At 42.6% G+C, this 13,446-nt stretch overlaps 1 protein-coding gene across 1 annotated transcript in view; it reads left to right on the top strand.

The window, feature by feature from the left end:
• The window catches only part of LOC126188350 (titin homolog), a 1,721,077-nt gene that overhangs the window by 547,534 nt on the left and 1,160,097 nt on the right, over positions 1–13,446 (top strand). Inside the window, exons 21-22 of the mRNA XM_049929949.1 lie at positions 1,339–1,578; positions 10,913–13,300. Coding sequence (XP_049785906.1) covers positions 1,339–1,578; positions 10,913–13,300 — 2,628 coding nt within the window. The remainder of the gene's footprint in view (positions 1–1,338; positions 1,579–10,912; positions 13,301–13,446) is intronic.

The raw sequence follows: 13,446 nt of genomic DNA, 5'->3' as shown, positions 1-13,446 counted from the left end.
CGTGGGTGGAGATACCTACAACGTGCTGACATGAGGAAAGTTTCCAACCGATTTCTTATACACAAACAGCAGCTGACCGGCGTTGCCTGGAGAAACGTTGTTGTGATACCTCATGGAAGGAGGAGAAATGCGTACCATCACGTTTTCGACTTTAATAAAGGTAGGATTGTAGCCTATCGCAATTGTGGTTTATCGTATCGCGACATTGCTGCTCGCGTTGGTCGAGATCCAATGACTTAGCAGAATATGGAATCGGTGCGTTCAGGAGGGTAATACGGAACGCCATGCTGAATCCCAACGGCCTCGTATCACTAGCAGTCGAGATGACAGGCATCCTATCCGCATGGCTGTAACTGATCGTGCAGCCACGTCTCCATCCCTGAGTCAACAGATGGGGACGTTTACAAGACAACAACCATCTGCACGAACAGTTCGACGACGTTTGCAGCAGCATGGACCATCAGTTCGGAGACCATGGCTGCGGTTACCCTTGACGCAGCATCACAGACAGGAGCGCCTGTGATGGTGTACTCAACGACGAACAGGGGTGCACGAATAGCAAAACGTCATTTTTTCGGATGAATCCAGGTTCTGTGACAGCATCATTATGGTCACATCCGTGTTTGGCGACATCGCGATGAATGGACATTGGAAGTGTGTATTCGTCATCACCATACTGGCGTATCACCCGGCGTGATGGTATGGGATGCCATTGGTTACACGTCTCGGTCACCTCTTGTTCCCATTGACGGCAGGTTGAACAGTGGACGTTACATTTCAGAAGTGTTACGCCCCTTGGCTCTACCCTTCATTCGATTCCTGTGAAACCCTACATTTCAGCAGGATAATGCACGACCGCATGTTGCAGGTCCAGTACGAGTCTTTCTGGATACAGAAAATGTTCGACTGCTGCCCTGGCCAGGAGATTCTCCAGATCTCTCACCAACTGAAAACGTCTGGTCAATGGTGGCCGAGCAACTGGCTTGTCACAATACATCAGTCACTACACTTGATGAACTGTGGTATTGTGTTGAAGCTGCATGGGCAAGTGTACCTGTACATGCCATCCAAGCTCTGTTTTACTCATTGCCCAGGCGTATCAAGGCCGTTATTATGGCCAGAGGTGGCTGTTCTGGGTACTGATTTCTGAGGATCTGTGCACCCAAATTGCGTGAAAGTGTAATCACATGTCAATTTTAGTATAATATATTTGTCCAATGAATACCCGTTTATCATCTGCATTTCTTCTTGGTGTAGCAATTTTAATGGCCATTAATGTATATGATGCCTGAGTGAAGTACCACGAGGAGAGTGTGACGTGGAGGTGGCTGCCGACAGGTGGCCCTGGAGGCGGAGGGGGACAGCAGCGGCGGCGACGGCGGCGCGGAGAAGCAGGTGTTGGAGGCGCTGGCGCGGCCTGCGGAGGTGGTGCAGCGCGGCATCACGCTGGTCGAGCAGCAGGTGATCCTGGAGGCGATGGGCGAGCCGCTGTCGCCCTCCGCCTGCGTCTCCGTGCTCGCCAAACTCGCCGAGCCGCTCACCGAGCTCCACAGGGGCGTCGCGCTCGTCCAGCAGCAGGTGGGTTGGTTGGTTGGTTGGTTTGTGGGATTGAAGGAACCAGACTGCTAGGGCCATCGGTCCCTAGCAGGTGGGTCACCCAACTCGGCTCCAGTTTGCCGAGCGCGACAGCTCGTGGCGAGTGTTACCGCGACACGAATCCTCCACGTCAACAGCTTCTGTCCAACTCTGGACGCTTTCTGATAAAGTGGTGATCGTTTGTTACATGTCAGCACAGGGTACAAAATATAAGGGGCATTCAATGGGACAATGGAGTGTTTACATTCAGAAACAATCACCACACATGTTAAGACATTTATCCCACTGGCAGATGAGCCAATCAATGCCTGTTTTGTAGAATGCAGTGTAATCTATCCCCTCCTTTTTTGTGGCTATTGACCACAACGTGCAAACTCTTTTCTGAGATTTGAGAGGAGTAAGAGTACAATAAACTTTTTAGTCTACTGATCTTTTCTTGCAGAGTTATGTGGAGTTCTTCTTATCTAGGGGTCTGATTCTAGAAATTTTGACATTTTAGGTCCTCATGGTTCAATTGATGTAAATAATTTTGAAGATTGTCATTGCAGAATTCTTGCTTTTACGTTAATTTATTTTGTCAGATTTTAGTATATCATACAGTCTTTTGAATTTTCACAGTAACAAATCCGAAATTACGAGTACATTGTCCACCCAAAAAACATCACCTCGCAGGCATGCTTATTACTAACTCACTCTGCGGTAATAACATTATTCCAAAGTGTCAACAATTTTTCTTGACAAATGAATTTCTATTAGTTTCTATTATTATTTCACAAATGAATCCAGAAATAAACATAGTAAACATTACTAGATTGCGTAATTAATCATAGAAATTTTAAGTATGCCAAATAATTTATAATTTCAAATGTTTCTCAAAAAGATAATTTTAACTGTACATTCAGAACTAGTATTTATCGACTATATTATCCAAAATAATAAGTCCTGTCCCTAAATTTTACTTTGAAATATAACATGTTGTTGTTGTGGTCTTCAGTCCAGAGACCGGTTTAATGCAGCTCTCAATGCTACTCTATCCTGTGCAAGCTTCTTCATCGCCCAGTACCTACTGCAACCTACATCCTTCTGAATCTGTTTAGTGTATTCATCTCTTGGTCTCCCTCTACGATTTTTACCCTCCACGCTTCCCTCCAATACTAAATTGGTGATCCCTTGATGTCTCAGAATATGTCCTACCAACCGATCCCTTCTTCTAGTCAAGTTGTGCCACAAACTCCTCTTCTCTCCAGATCTATTCAGTACCTCCTCATTAGTTATGTGATATGTAATATAACATATTGTATATAAAATTATATGAAATGTTTCAGAAAAACAGCTGAGATTATATTGACTTGTGCAAAATTCGAAAAATATTGTTGGTATCGAGTACTACTGTTGAGGGAAAGTAATGGTAGATGAGAATGTCCCGTTACAGCACTCACCTGCTGACAGATCCACAGCTGGATCCACTTTATTTGAATTGGGAGAGATAATTGGTCAGTTTTTTTCACGTTGTACAAGTATTAATCAGTGAATGCATCTGTAACTAATTGCTCTCTTCTTTTCATATATCGGCTGCGAAATGTCCAGGCATCTTCGCAGCAACCCGTAACATTTACGTCCTCAACCTTGGAACTTCACAGATCATGAAACACACTGTGAAAACATGAAACATTGTTTTTCAGCCTTAAGAATTAGGTAGAAATACAGAACAAAATATATAAAAGTTATTAATTAGTTTTGCACAAATGGATCAGCTTCAAACTTGGAAAGTACATTAAAACCTATTTTTTATTGCATTAAATTAAAATAATCTGCCAGGAAAGTGTAATAAATTGAACAGAGTATTTAAGGCATTCATTATTTATATGTGTTCATCAACGGATCTCCTACAGGTTTTGGTAGCTGGTCGCCATCAATACACAAAATTAAATATTCAAAATCTTGTAAAGGATCTGCACTCTGTAACTTCTAGGCATTTCTGAAAAGTTAACTAAGGGTTCACAATGCCTTTACTCACTGAATACAGGTTTTGGTAGGTGGTCGCCATTAATACAAAAAATTAAATATTCAAAATCTTGTGAAGAATCTGCACTCTGTAACTTGTAGGCATTTCTGAAAAGTTAACTAAGGGTTCACAATGCCTTTACTCACTGCAGAAATTATGGTCCAACTATCCATCTACTATCGTGACTAATCGATGTATTCACGAATACAGTGCAAGAAAGAGAAAAGATCGACAGTACATCCTAGTGAAACCAACTTTGGCAGATAACAATGTGCAATATTGTTAAGTTCTTTGACAATATACCAGAAAAAATAAATTGCTTTAGAACCATAAATTAAAGTTTTTCCGCTTGCTCACTCCTTCTAAAACACTAAGGAATTTTCGAATAAAAGTAAATAGTGTAGTACAACATTTATTGAGGGAATGATAGATGAAATAAGCTCCTAATTAAACTCAACTGAACAAAGAGTAGACATTTAGGGACGACGATTTCATGGCAGATGACAGAATCCACAATCACCCCTTCATTCATTTGAGTTCTGTGTTTGCGATAAGACACGGTTCTGAGAAAATTTCTCAGTATTTGCTTTACGGTATACGAAATATCTCATGACTGGGGACCGAGAATTGCCTGCTGCCGTATTACATGTTATTAATTGTACATAAGATGAACATATGGGCAAAAATGAACTATACTCTCACATATTCAGACACTTTACATTATACTTTACAGTATTTAATACTCGATGCATTTCATTTTGCATTCAGTTCAAGTCTTTTAATTCGCCTTTTGTTACTGTGATCTGTTTTATAGTGGCAGCTTTAACTTCGTGTGTCACAACGTCCCATAACTTTTTTAATTAAGTCTTGCTGGTTAGATTCGTGAAAACGCCAATACGAGAGATAGTCATAAATTTTTAATTATGATCTGAAAAAAAATTATTTGTTTGTTTACAAGTACATGTCTACAGTCCTGAAATATCGTGCGGTACCTGGATTTCGGTAGCAGCAGAAATAATGCACCCTGGTCAGGCCAATCCAGATGACACCTCTAGCTGTCTGAGTACTGAGCCAGATACAGCTCCAGCACTGCCGCTGCTGCTGCCGAAAGCGGTTCAACCGAAGGGCTGAGCCGTTTTGCTTTGACTCTTCTACCACCACGTTTCGGTCACGTGCTGGGAAATTTCGATGTATACCAGTGCTGTAGGTATGATGCGCGAATTGCGGTGGCAATCATTTAAAACCACAAGGACGTTTTTCCTTGCAGCGGGATCTTCTCATGAAATTTCAGTCACCAACTTTTTCCTCAATGTATGAAATTATTTTGTCGGCACCCAACTACATGGAGAGAAATGATCATTATGATAAAATAGAGAAATCAGAGCTCGCACGAGATATTTAAATATTCGTTTTTCCCGCGTGCTGTTCGAGAGCGGAACAGTTGAGATTAGATTAGATAAGTTTTCGTTCCATAGACCCATAAAATAAGATGATTCTCGTGTGTGTGGAACATGTCGGAAAATATAACATAAAAACATAAAACATTTCAATATAATATTTACTACCTTGATCATTTGTCAGGAGATTGTCGAAATAGGTGATTAAAAGGCGGTAAACTGGAATAGCTAATATATACAGAAGTATTATGCTGTCAGAATGAAACATTGTTACGCATTATTAATAAATTTATCATAAACAAAATACGAAATCTTGACTGTTGTGACCAGATGCTGTCAAAACTGAACTCTAATAGACATTTTTACTTAAGTTGGCTTAACAGTCTCTGTTAAGATACTCATCTATAGAGTAGAAGGAGTTGCCTATCAAAAAGTCTTTCAAACTCTGTTTAAACCGTGCGTTATCTGAAACCAAGTTTTAATGGTTGCTGGTAATTTATTGAAAATGTGTGTTCCTGAATATTGGACCCCTTTTTGGACCAGTCAAGTGATTTTAGGTCTCTATGTAGATGGTTCTTATTCCTAGTATTGCTACTGTGTATTGATCTATTTGTTGGAAATAGAGATATATTACTTGCAACAAATTTCTATGAGGAATAAATATACTGAGAAGTAGTGGTTAGAATACAAAATTCCTTGAACATGTTTATACATGCTGTTCTTGAATTTACACCACAAGTGATCCTATCACTTGCTTTTGCACCCTAAAAACTTTTGCTTGGTTTAATGAGTTGCCCCAGAATATGATCCCATATGACATAATAGAATGAAAGTAAGTAAAGTATGAAAGTTTTTTTTATATCTCCTACATCTGACATCATTCTCACTGCAAATACAGACTTGTTTAGGCACTTAAGCAATTCTGTGGTATGCCCTCCCCAACTGAATTTATTATCAAGTTGTAATCCCAGAAATTTAACAGTCAGCATCTTCAATCTGCATATCTTCATATGTTATACACATGCTGGAAGGAAATCTCTTACAGGTTCTGAACTGCATATAGTGGGTCTTCTCAAAGTTTAATGACAATCAATTATCTTTAACCCATTTACTAATGTCAGTGAAAATTTGATTAGCATCTGTTTCCAAATTTGCACTTGACCTGCTACTTATTGCAATGTTTGTATCATCTGCAAACAAAACAAACTTAGCATCTGGCAATGTAACAGACGAGAGGTCATTAATGGACACAAGAAAAAGCAATCGACCCAAGATGGAACCTTGATGAACACCACACATAATTAATCCTCAGTTAGATGAAGACCAACTGCTTATTGCACAGGTATTTTGCAATGACACCCCTTGTTTCCTGTTAGATGGATAAGACTCTAATCATTTCACAGCATTGCCAACGACACCATAATATTCTAATTTACTTAAGAGAGTACTATGGTTCACACAGTCAAAGGCTTTTGACAGGTCACAGAAAATTCCAGTAGCCTCTAATTTATTATCTAATGAATTGGTGTACATTCTCACTGTAAGTGCAAATAGCTTTCTCTATATCAGAACCCTGAAGAGATCCAAACTGTGACTTGGACAATATATTATTTTCAGTCAGATGCTTAAGGATACACTTGAACACAACCTTTTCAAATATTTTTGAAAAAGCTGGGAAAAGTGAAATTGGTCAATAGTTTGGTGGTATCTCTTTATCCTCCTTCTTTTACAGAGCCTTAACTTCAGCATATTGTAGCCAGTCTGGAAATGTTCCACTGATAAGAGACTGATTACACAAATAACTTAAGAGAGAACTCAACTCACATGTGCACTCTTTGATTAACTTTGTTGATATGTTTTCATACCCACTGTAATACTTACATTTTAAGGATTTCTTTGGGAGAGTGTCATTTCAATTTCACTGTAGTTATTTTTAAAGACTGGTCTTAGATACTCCATTGCACTGTTTACCAAACCTGATAACCCCAAGCTGTCAGTAACAGAAATGAAGTACTTGTTTAAGAAGTTTGCAACACTACATGCATTTGTTACCAATCTCATTTATTTTTAGACCTATGTGTTCCTCTTCCTTTTTGGCTCCACCTGTCTGCCTTCACTATATCCTGTACAGTGTTTCCTGATGTAATTATCTTTTGCTCATAATAAAGCTGCTTCGATTTCTGGATTACTTGGTTCAATATTTTGCAGTATTCTTTGTAATGCATTACAATTCTAACGTCAGAGCTGTTCCTAGATAGTAGATACAGTCTCCTTTTTGTCCCACGTGATATCTTTATTCCTTGTGTAACCCACAGTTTATTTTTAGAGCTCTGTGTGATCTGCATTGCCTTTAGGGAAAAACAGTTTTCAAAAGAGGTAACTTCATTAATGAATGCTTTGTATTTTCCATTTGAGTCAGAAGTGTTGTAAACATCCATCCAGATCATGTCTTTGAGCAATTTCATGAATTTCTCAATTTTTATCTTATTTATTACCCTCCTGTACTCAGATTTAATAGATTTTATCTATCCTGACAAGTTTTAACATTTTACACAAGAAGCTGCATGTCATGATCATAGAGCACATTTACTATTGGTTTTGTGATATGACTTTTTTTCCTACATTTGTCTACAAAGATATTATCAGTAGCAGTCTCAGAGCATTTACATATCGTAGTTGCAAAGTTCACAGTAGGAACTAAATTGAATGATAGTGTTACTGACTATAATTATTGTTCACTGTCAGAGCTTTGCAATAAATCCTCATTAAAATCACCAGAAACCACCATTTCCTTGCTTTTTACCATGAGATGGTACAGCAGAGCTTCAACATTTTTTATGAAGAGCTTAAAAATTCCTGAAGGTGATCTGTATATACCTACGATAATAAAGGACATATTATGAAATACTACTTCTGTTGCACAAGTTTCTAAGTACTACTCTGAGCAAAATTGATTAATATCAGTATTCTTGAAATCAAAACAGTTTCTGACAAATGTAGCAACTCCTCCTTTCTCCTTATTTTCTCTACAGAAGTAAGAAGCTAACTGTATCCTGTAACATGTAACATATCTGTACCAGTGGTCACATGATGTTCAGAGAGGCAGATTATATCAACTCTTTGCTCAACTCTAATTCTTTAACACAGATAAGCAACTCATTAAGCTTACCGCTTAGTCCTCAGATATTCTGATGCAATAATAAGGGTAACTGATTTTGTGCACTAGCTGAACCTAATTTTCCTGTCAATTTTTTAGTATATCAAGTTTTAATCAGAGGCTGTCTGCTTGAATTGTATGCATTAAAATTTACTTTCTGGCTGCCTGTTTACTCAATGTGAATATCACTTTCATCCTGTCTCTGAACATCTTTTGTTTCTGCCCTCCATACCCTAAAAAATCTGATCTGTCACTTGTAACCATTAGTACTTTACCACTTGTGACAGTGTCCCCTCCTTAAGTTATTTGCTATTAGCCTGGACAATTTTCCCTTCACTTTCGTCTTGATGTGAAGGCCATGTGTAGTGTAATTCCACCTGCTGATAGAGTTAACAGGAACCACACTGATATGAGACCCCATACCTGATCCAAGCAGCAGTTCTACCTCTAAATTAACTTTCCTACCAGAAGGTTTTAAATGAGGCCGGCCGTGTCGCCTCAGACAGACACAAGCCCTACACCAGTAAGTCTTGCTGCTGAAGCTATCTTTACCAGGTCACTCTCAGTTGAATAATTAGGGTTCCTACCTATGCTGTTGCCTGCCCCACCCACTATTATCACGGTGTCTTCCTTGGCGAAGTTTTTGCAAAGTGAACCTATATCCTCTACCACCTGACTCACACTTGCACTAGGTTTAAAAAAACTTGTGACCTGATAACTTGACCCTAGTTCATCCTGAAAAGCTTGCCAACACCTCTACCATGTGAACTACCTAAAAACAAAACTTTCTTCTTGTCTTTTTTGTGACTTCTTGCTTTTCAAACACTTACTGAATGTTTGTTGTGTCCTGTCTACTCCTGCATCCACTTGTGGCTCATCAGTTTCCAACTGTGAGAACCGATCAAACTTGTTTTCCACATTCACAACCACACTGTCTGAGAACGTCATATTCCTTATTTCTTCTATAAGTTGTTGTCACTTCCCAAGTCTCTTTTTCCCTTCTCCCCCCTTAACCTTTCCAGATCTTGTTTCGCTTTATCTAGTTCCACCTGAAGGGCAACAATCTTCCCCTCCTGTTCCACTATCTTCCTATCTCTACAGCAAATCCTACACAACCAAGCAGCCTTGTTTATTTCCCCAATTCCCACGCTGCTTCAGTCATCCACATGAAAGAAACTAAGCAACCCTCACACCACACCCCATAACTGACAATCCTACGGCAAGTCATACACTTCTCACTCATGGTAAACAAATTTTAGCTTTTGACTAAGTTAAAACAAGAATAACTTCGTGGGCTACTCAACTAATATATTAAATTTCATAGAAAGTTCAGGCCTAAAATTCGGATAATAATTCAAAACTTCTGGAGAAACAAAAACGATTTAACATGTATTGTTTACATGACGAATGAAAAAGTAAGCAAAGAACTGAGCCTGTGCTACATAAACTTTTCACTTATTTCGGAACTTTTCACTTCGGCTGCTTACTTGAGAATCAAATCGATGGCGTATAAGAATACACAAGCAACGTAAACGTTATTGTATTAAAATAATCACATAACTTACAGTATACCACAACGTAAACAAATCGTAGTCCAAAATTCGCGCCTAAAAAATGTTTTCCTTTTCCAGAAAATACGCAACGAAATATATATTGTAAGCCACCAATCTTCAATTGGTGGCTTACAATGTATATTAATTTGCTTATTTATGATGAAATATTGCCTTAATTAATTGTTATTACTCAATTTAACACTTATATTTACGAGAGCTGTGAATGTACACCAATCTTCAACCAAAGATGCTAGATAAGCATGAAGGTGGTTCGATGAACCCTCTGTCAGGCGGTTAATTGTGATTACAAATTAGTTATGTACACTTTTTTTCGAGCTGTCAGTTGCAACCACATGAGTGTCCTAATAATTTTAGTCTGAGTTTTTTATCCAAATAAATATTGATGTCCTCTGCATTCCTTTTTTTTTTTTTGCTCTTTGTGTGTGTGTGTGTGTGTGTGTGTGTGTGTGTGTATGTGTGTGTGTGTGCGGGTGTGGGTGGGTGGGTGGGTGGGTGGGTGACGTTTGCATTTCATTGTGGAAAAACCCAAGGGTCTCGATAATTAATCATTATGTTATGTATGTGCAGTCCGAAATGAGGAATTAAAATTTAGGATTTGAACCAGGATCACCTGTTCACTAGGTAGATGGACTAACCACTACGTCACCCTGGGACAGTGGCTTTGCACAACTGCACAGACTATCCTAGCAGGCCTCCCTCCTCAACCCAAATTCCCTTTCAAGCCTCAGCCCACTTGATATTCTCGTTAAGCCCGAACTGCGTTGCTGAAGCTCTCCAACTGTACTGGAATAGCACCTCAGCATCGAACGAACCGAGGGATCCTACCTGAAACAGAGGCATAGTGTTAGTGCATCTGCCTAGTGAGCAGGAGACTCGGGTTCGAGTCTGGTCTTGATACATATTTTAATTATTTCCTTCAGTCTGCCAATATACGTCATAGATGTCTGAGGCATCAAAAGGTCTCTGGAGCCACATAGTTTCATTTGAGTAAATGTTATGTGATAATATTTAATACATCCTGCTGTTGCTGAAGTGTAAGCAGATTAACAATATCAATAAAGTTTCAGCACATGATCAATATCTTGTTAAAACTTGTCATAAGCACTGTGTCTCAATAGTTAATAGTAATAAACACACACTCTGTGGTAAGCCAGTGTATGTAGACCACTGCTTCTTTTGGCAGGTTGTGCTCGGAGAGCGAGCAGAGGCCCTATCTCAGAAGCCGGCAGCGGTGGCAGTGCTGGCCCGGCCCCTGGAGGAGGTGAGCCGCGGCCTAGCGCAGGCCGAGCTCCAGCAACTGCTGGAGGCTCCAGAGGCGACGCTGTCCAGCGCCAGCGACGTGGTCTCGTTGCTCCAGACGTTCGCAGAGCCGCTGCGCGAGCTGGAGAGGAACGTGGCGCAAGTCCAGCAGCAGGTGGCGCTGGAGGCTAAGGGAGACTCGCTGGCAGCAGACAGGACCTCAGCATCCGTGCTGGAGACGCTGGCCCAGCCCTTGCGAGAGGTGCAGCGCGGCATAGCGACGGTGGAGCAGCAGGCGGCACTGGAGGCCGCCGGACGAGTGTCTGCGGCCGAGGGCCTTGCCCTGCTGAAGGAGGTGGCGCAGCCTCTGAGGGAGCTGCAGCTCGCTGTGGCGACGGTGCAGCAGCAGGTCCTGATGGAGGCCAAGGACGTTTCCATCTCAGACGCGACCGACATGTCCGACCTAAAGACTGAGGTGGTGTCGACAGAAGAGCCTCTCAGGCAGGTAGCTTCCAAGCAGCAGGCAGACGTTCTGGAGGCGAGGGACGCGTCACTGTCCGAAAAGGAGGGTGTGTCAGCGCTGAAGACGTTAGCAACTCCAGCTGAAGAAAAGAGACTAGCACTGGCAACAACAGAACAGCAGCTAGTCATGGAAGGAAAAGAGGTTTCTCTCTCTGGAAAGGAAGACATTTCTGCTCTCAAGGCTCAAGCGACACTCCTCAAAGAAACACACACGGCTGCAGTGGCTGTCGAACAACAGACTGCATTAGAAGCGAAAGGCACCTCGCTTTCAGGAACTGCTGACGTCGCCAAGCTGAAGGAGACCGCTAAATCCGCCGAAGAACCTCTGAAAGCCGTTGCCACAGTACAGGAACACGTTATCTTGGAAGCGAAAGACGAATCTATCTCTGATGGCACAAATGTCTCGCAGATGGAAACCTTGGCTTCTGTGTCCGATGAACCCAGCCGCCATGTCGCTGGAGTGCTGCAGCAAACTGCTTTAGAAGCGAGGGACGCATCTATTGCTGAGCAGCTCGGTGCATCAGAACTGAAAACTGCGGCTGTTTCCACAGAAGAGCAGCCAAAAGGTGTAGCAACCACTCGAGAGGAAATAATCTTAGAAGGGAGAGAGCAGTCACTGTCTGATCAGGAGAGTGTTTCACAACTGCGAACAGAGGCGTTGGAATTGTCAGAAGCTCAAAAGGGAATTGCGGTAGCTGAACAGCAAGTGGCACTCGAAGCCAGAGAGCAGTCTCTTTCTGACAAAGAGAGCGTGTCTCGTTTGAAAGAAGTAGTTGCGCCCGGTGTGGAGTTACGGGAAGGCGCCGTCTCGTCTGAGCAGCCAGTGGCTCTAGAGACAGCAGGACACATTACGTCAGAAGCAGAGAGTCTCTCGCAGCTGAAAACAGTGGCGAAGTCTGCTCACGAAGTGCATCAGGAAATCGCAACTGCAGACGAACCGACTGTGCTAGAGGCTGCCGGCCAAAGTATTTCTGAGGAAAGTGACATATCTAAGCTTAAAACGGCCGCAAGTCCTACAACAGAAGCTCAGAAAATGTTAGCTACAGCACAGCAAGAGACGGTTCTCGAGGCGAGGGACGAGTCGTTCTCCGAAGCTGGAGGTCTCTCTGAGCTGAAAAAGCAAGCTGCATCTGCCCAGGAATCGCTGAAACAGGCTGCTGTAGCTACTCAACACGAGGTAATGGAAACCTTTAAAGAGTCGGCAGTGGGGGAAAGAACGGAGGCTGAACCGGAGACCTTCGCAGTGGCCTCTCAAGAGCCGACGAGAGCCACCGCTGTAGCAGAACAGCAGCAAGTCCTGGAACAGAGAGAAGCGTCACTGTCGGAAGAGCCGAGCTTGAGCCAGCTGAAGACGACTGCCGAGTCGCTAAAGGAAGAGCTCAAGGCGGTGGCCGTTGCAGAGCAGCAGGTCGTTCTCGAAGGTAGGGACAAGTCCCTGGCAGACGAGGCCAGCCTGTCCAAGCTCGAGACCCTGGCGATGCCGGCGTCGGAGCTGGCGAAAGAGACGGCAGTTGCGGAACAGCAGGTGGTGCTGGAGGGCGGGGAGGTGGCCATGGCCGAGCAGGCGAGCGCGTCCCAGCTGCAGACGCTGGCCCGTCCGGCGGAGGAGCTGCACCGCGCGCTCGCCGCCGTCGTGCTGCAGACGACGCTGGAGGAGGCCGGAGAGGCAGTCCCTGCGGCGCCGCTGCTGGAGGCTCTGGCACAGCCGCTGCGCGAGCTCAGGCAAGGGCTGGCCGTCGTCGAGCAGCAGCTGCCGCTGGAGCAGGCGGTCCACCGGCCGGAACCGACACCAGCTGACGCCTTATTTGCGGTAAGTATGCAACTGCTGTTGTCTAGCATATCACTTTGCAGTGGCTAATTGTTATGTTGGTGCATACTTTCATAGCGTTTTTTTTTTCTTTTGCACGGTAGTGTTCTGGTTGTTATGCTGTTATTTATCGACTGGCATTTTTTATT

Source organism: Schistocerca cancellata, chromosome 5 (genome assembly GCF_023864275.1).
Source record: "Schistocerca cancellata isolate TAMUIC-IGC-003103 chromosome 5, iqSchCanc2.1, whole genome shotgun sequence".
Classification (NCBI taxonomy): domain Eukaryota; kingdom Metazoa; phylum Arthropoda; class Insecta; order Orthoptera; family Acrididae; genus Schistocerca; species Schistocerca cancellata.
This window is presented reverse-complemented; position numbering and strand designations above follow the sequence as displayed.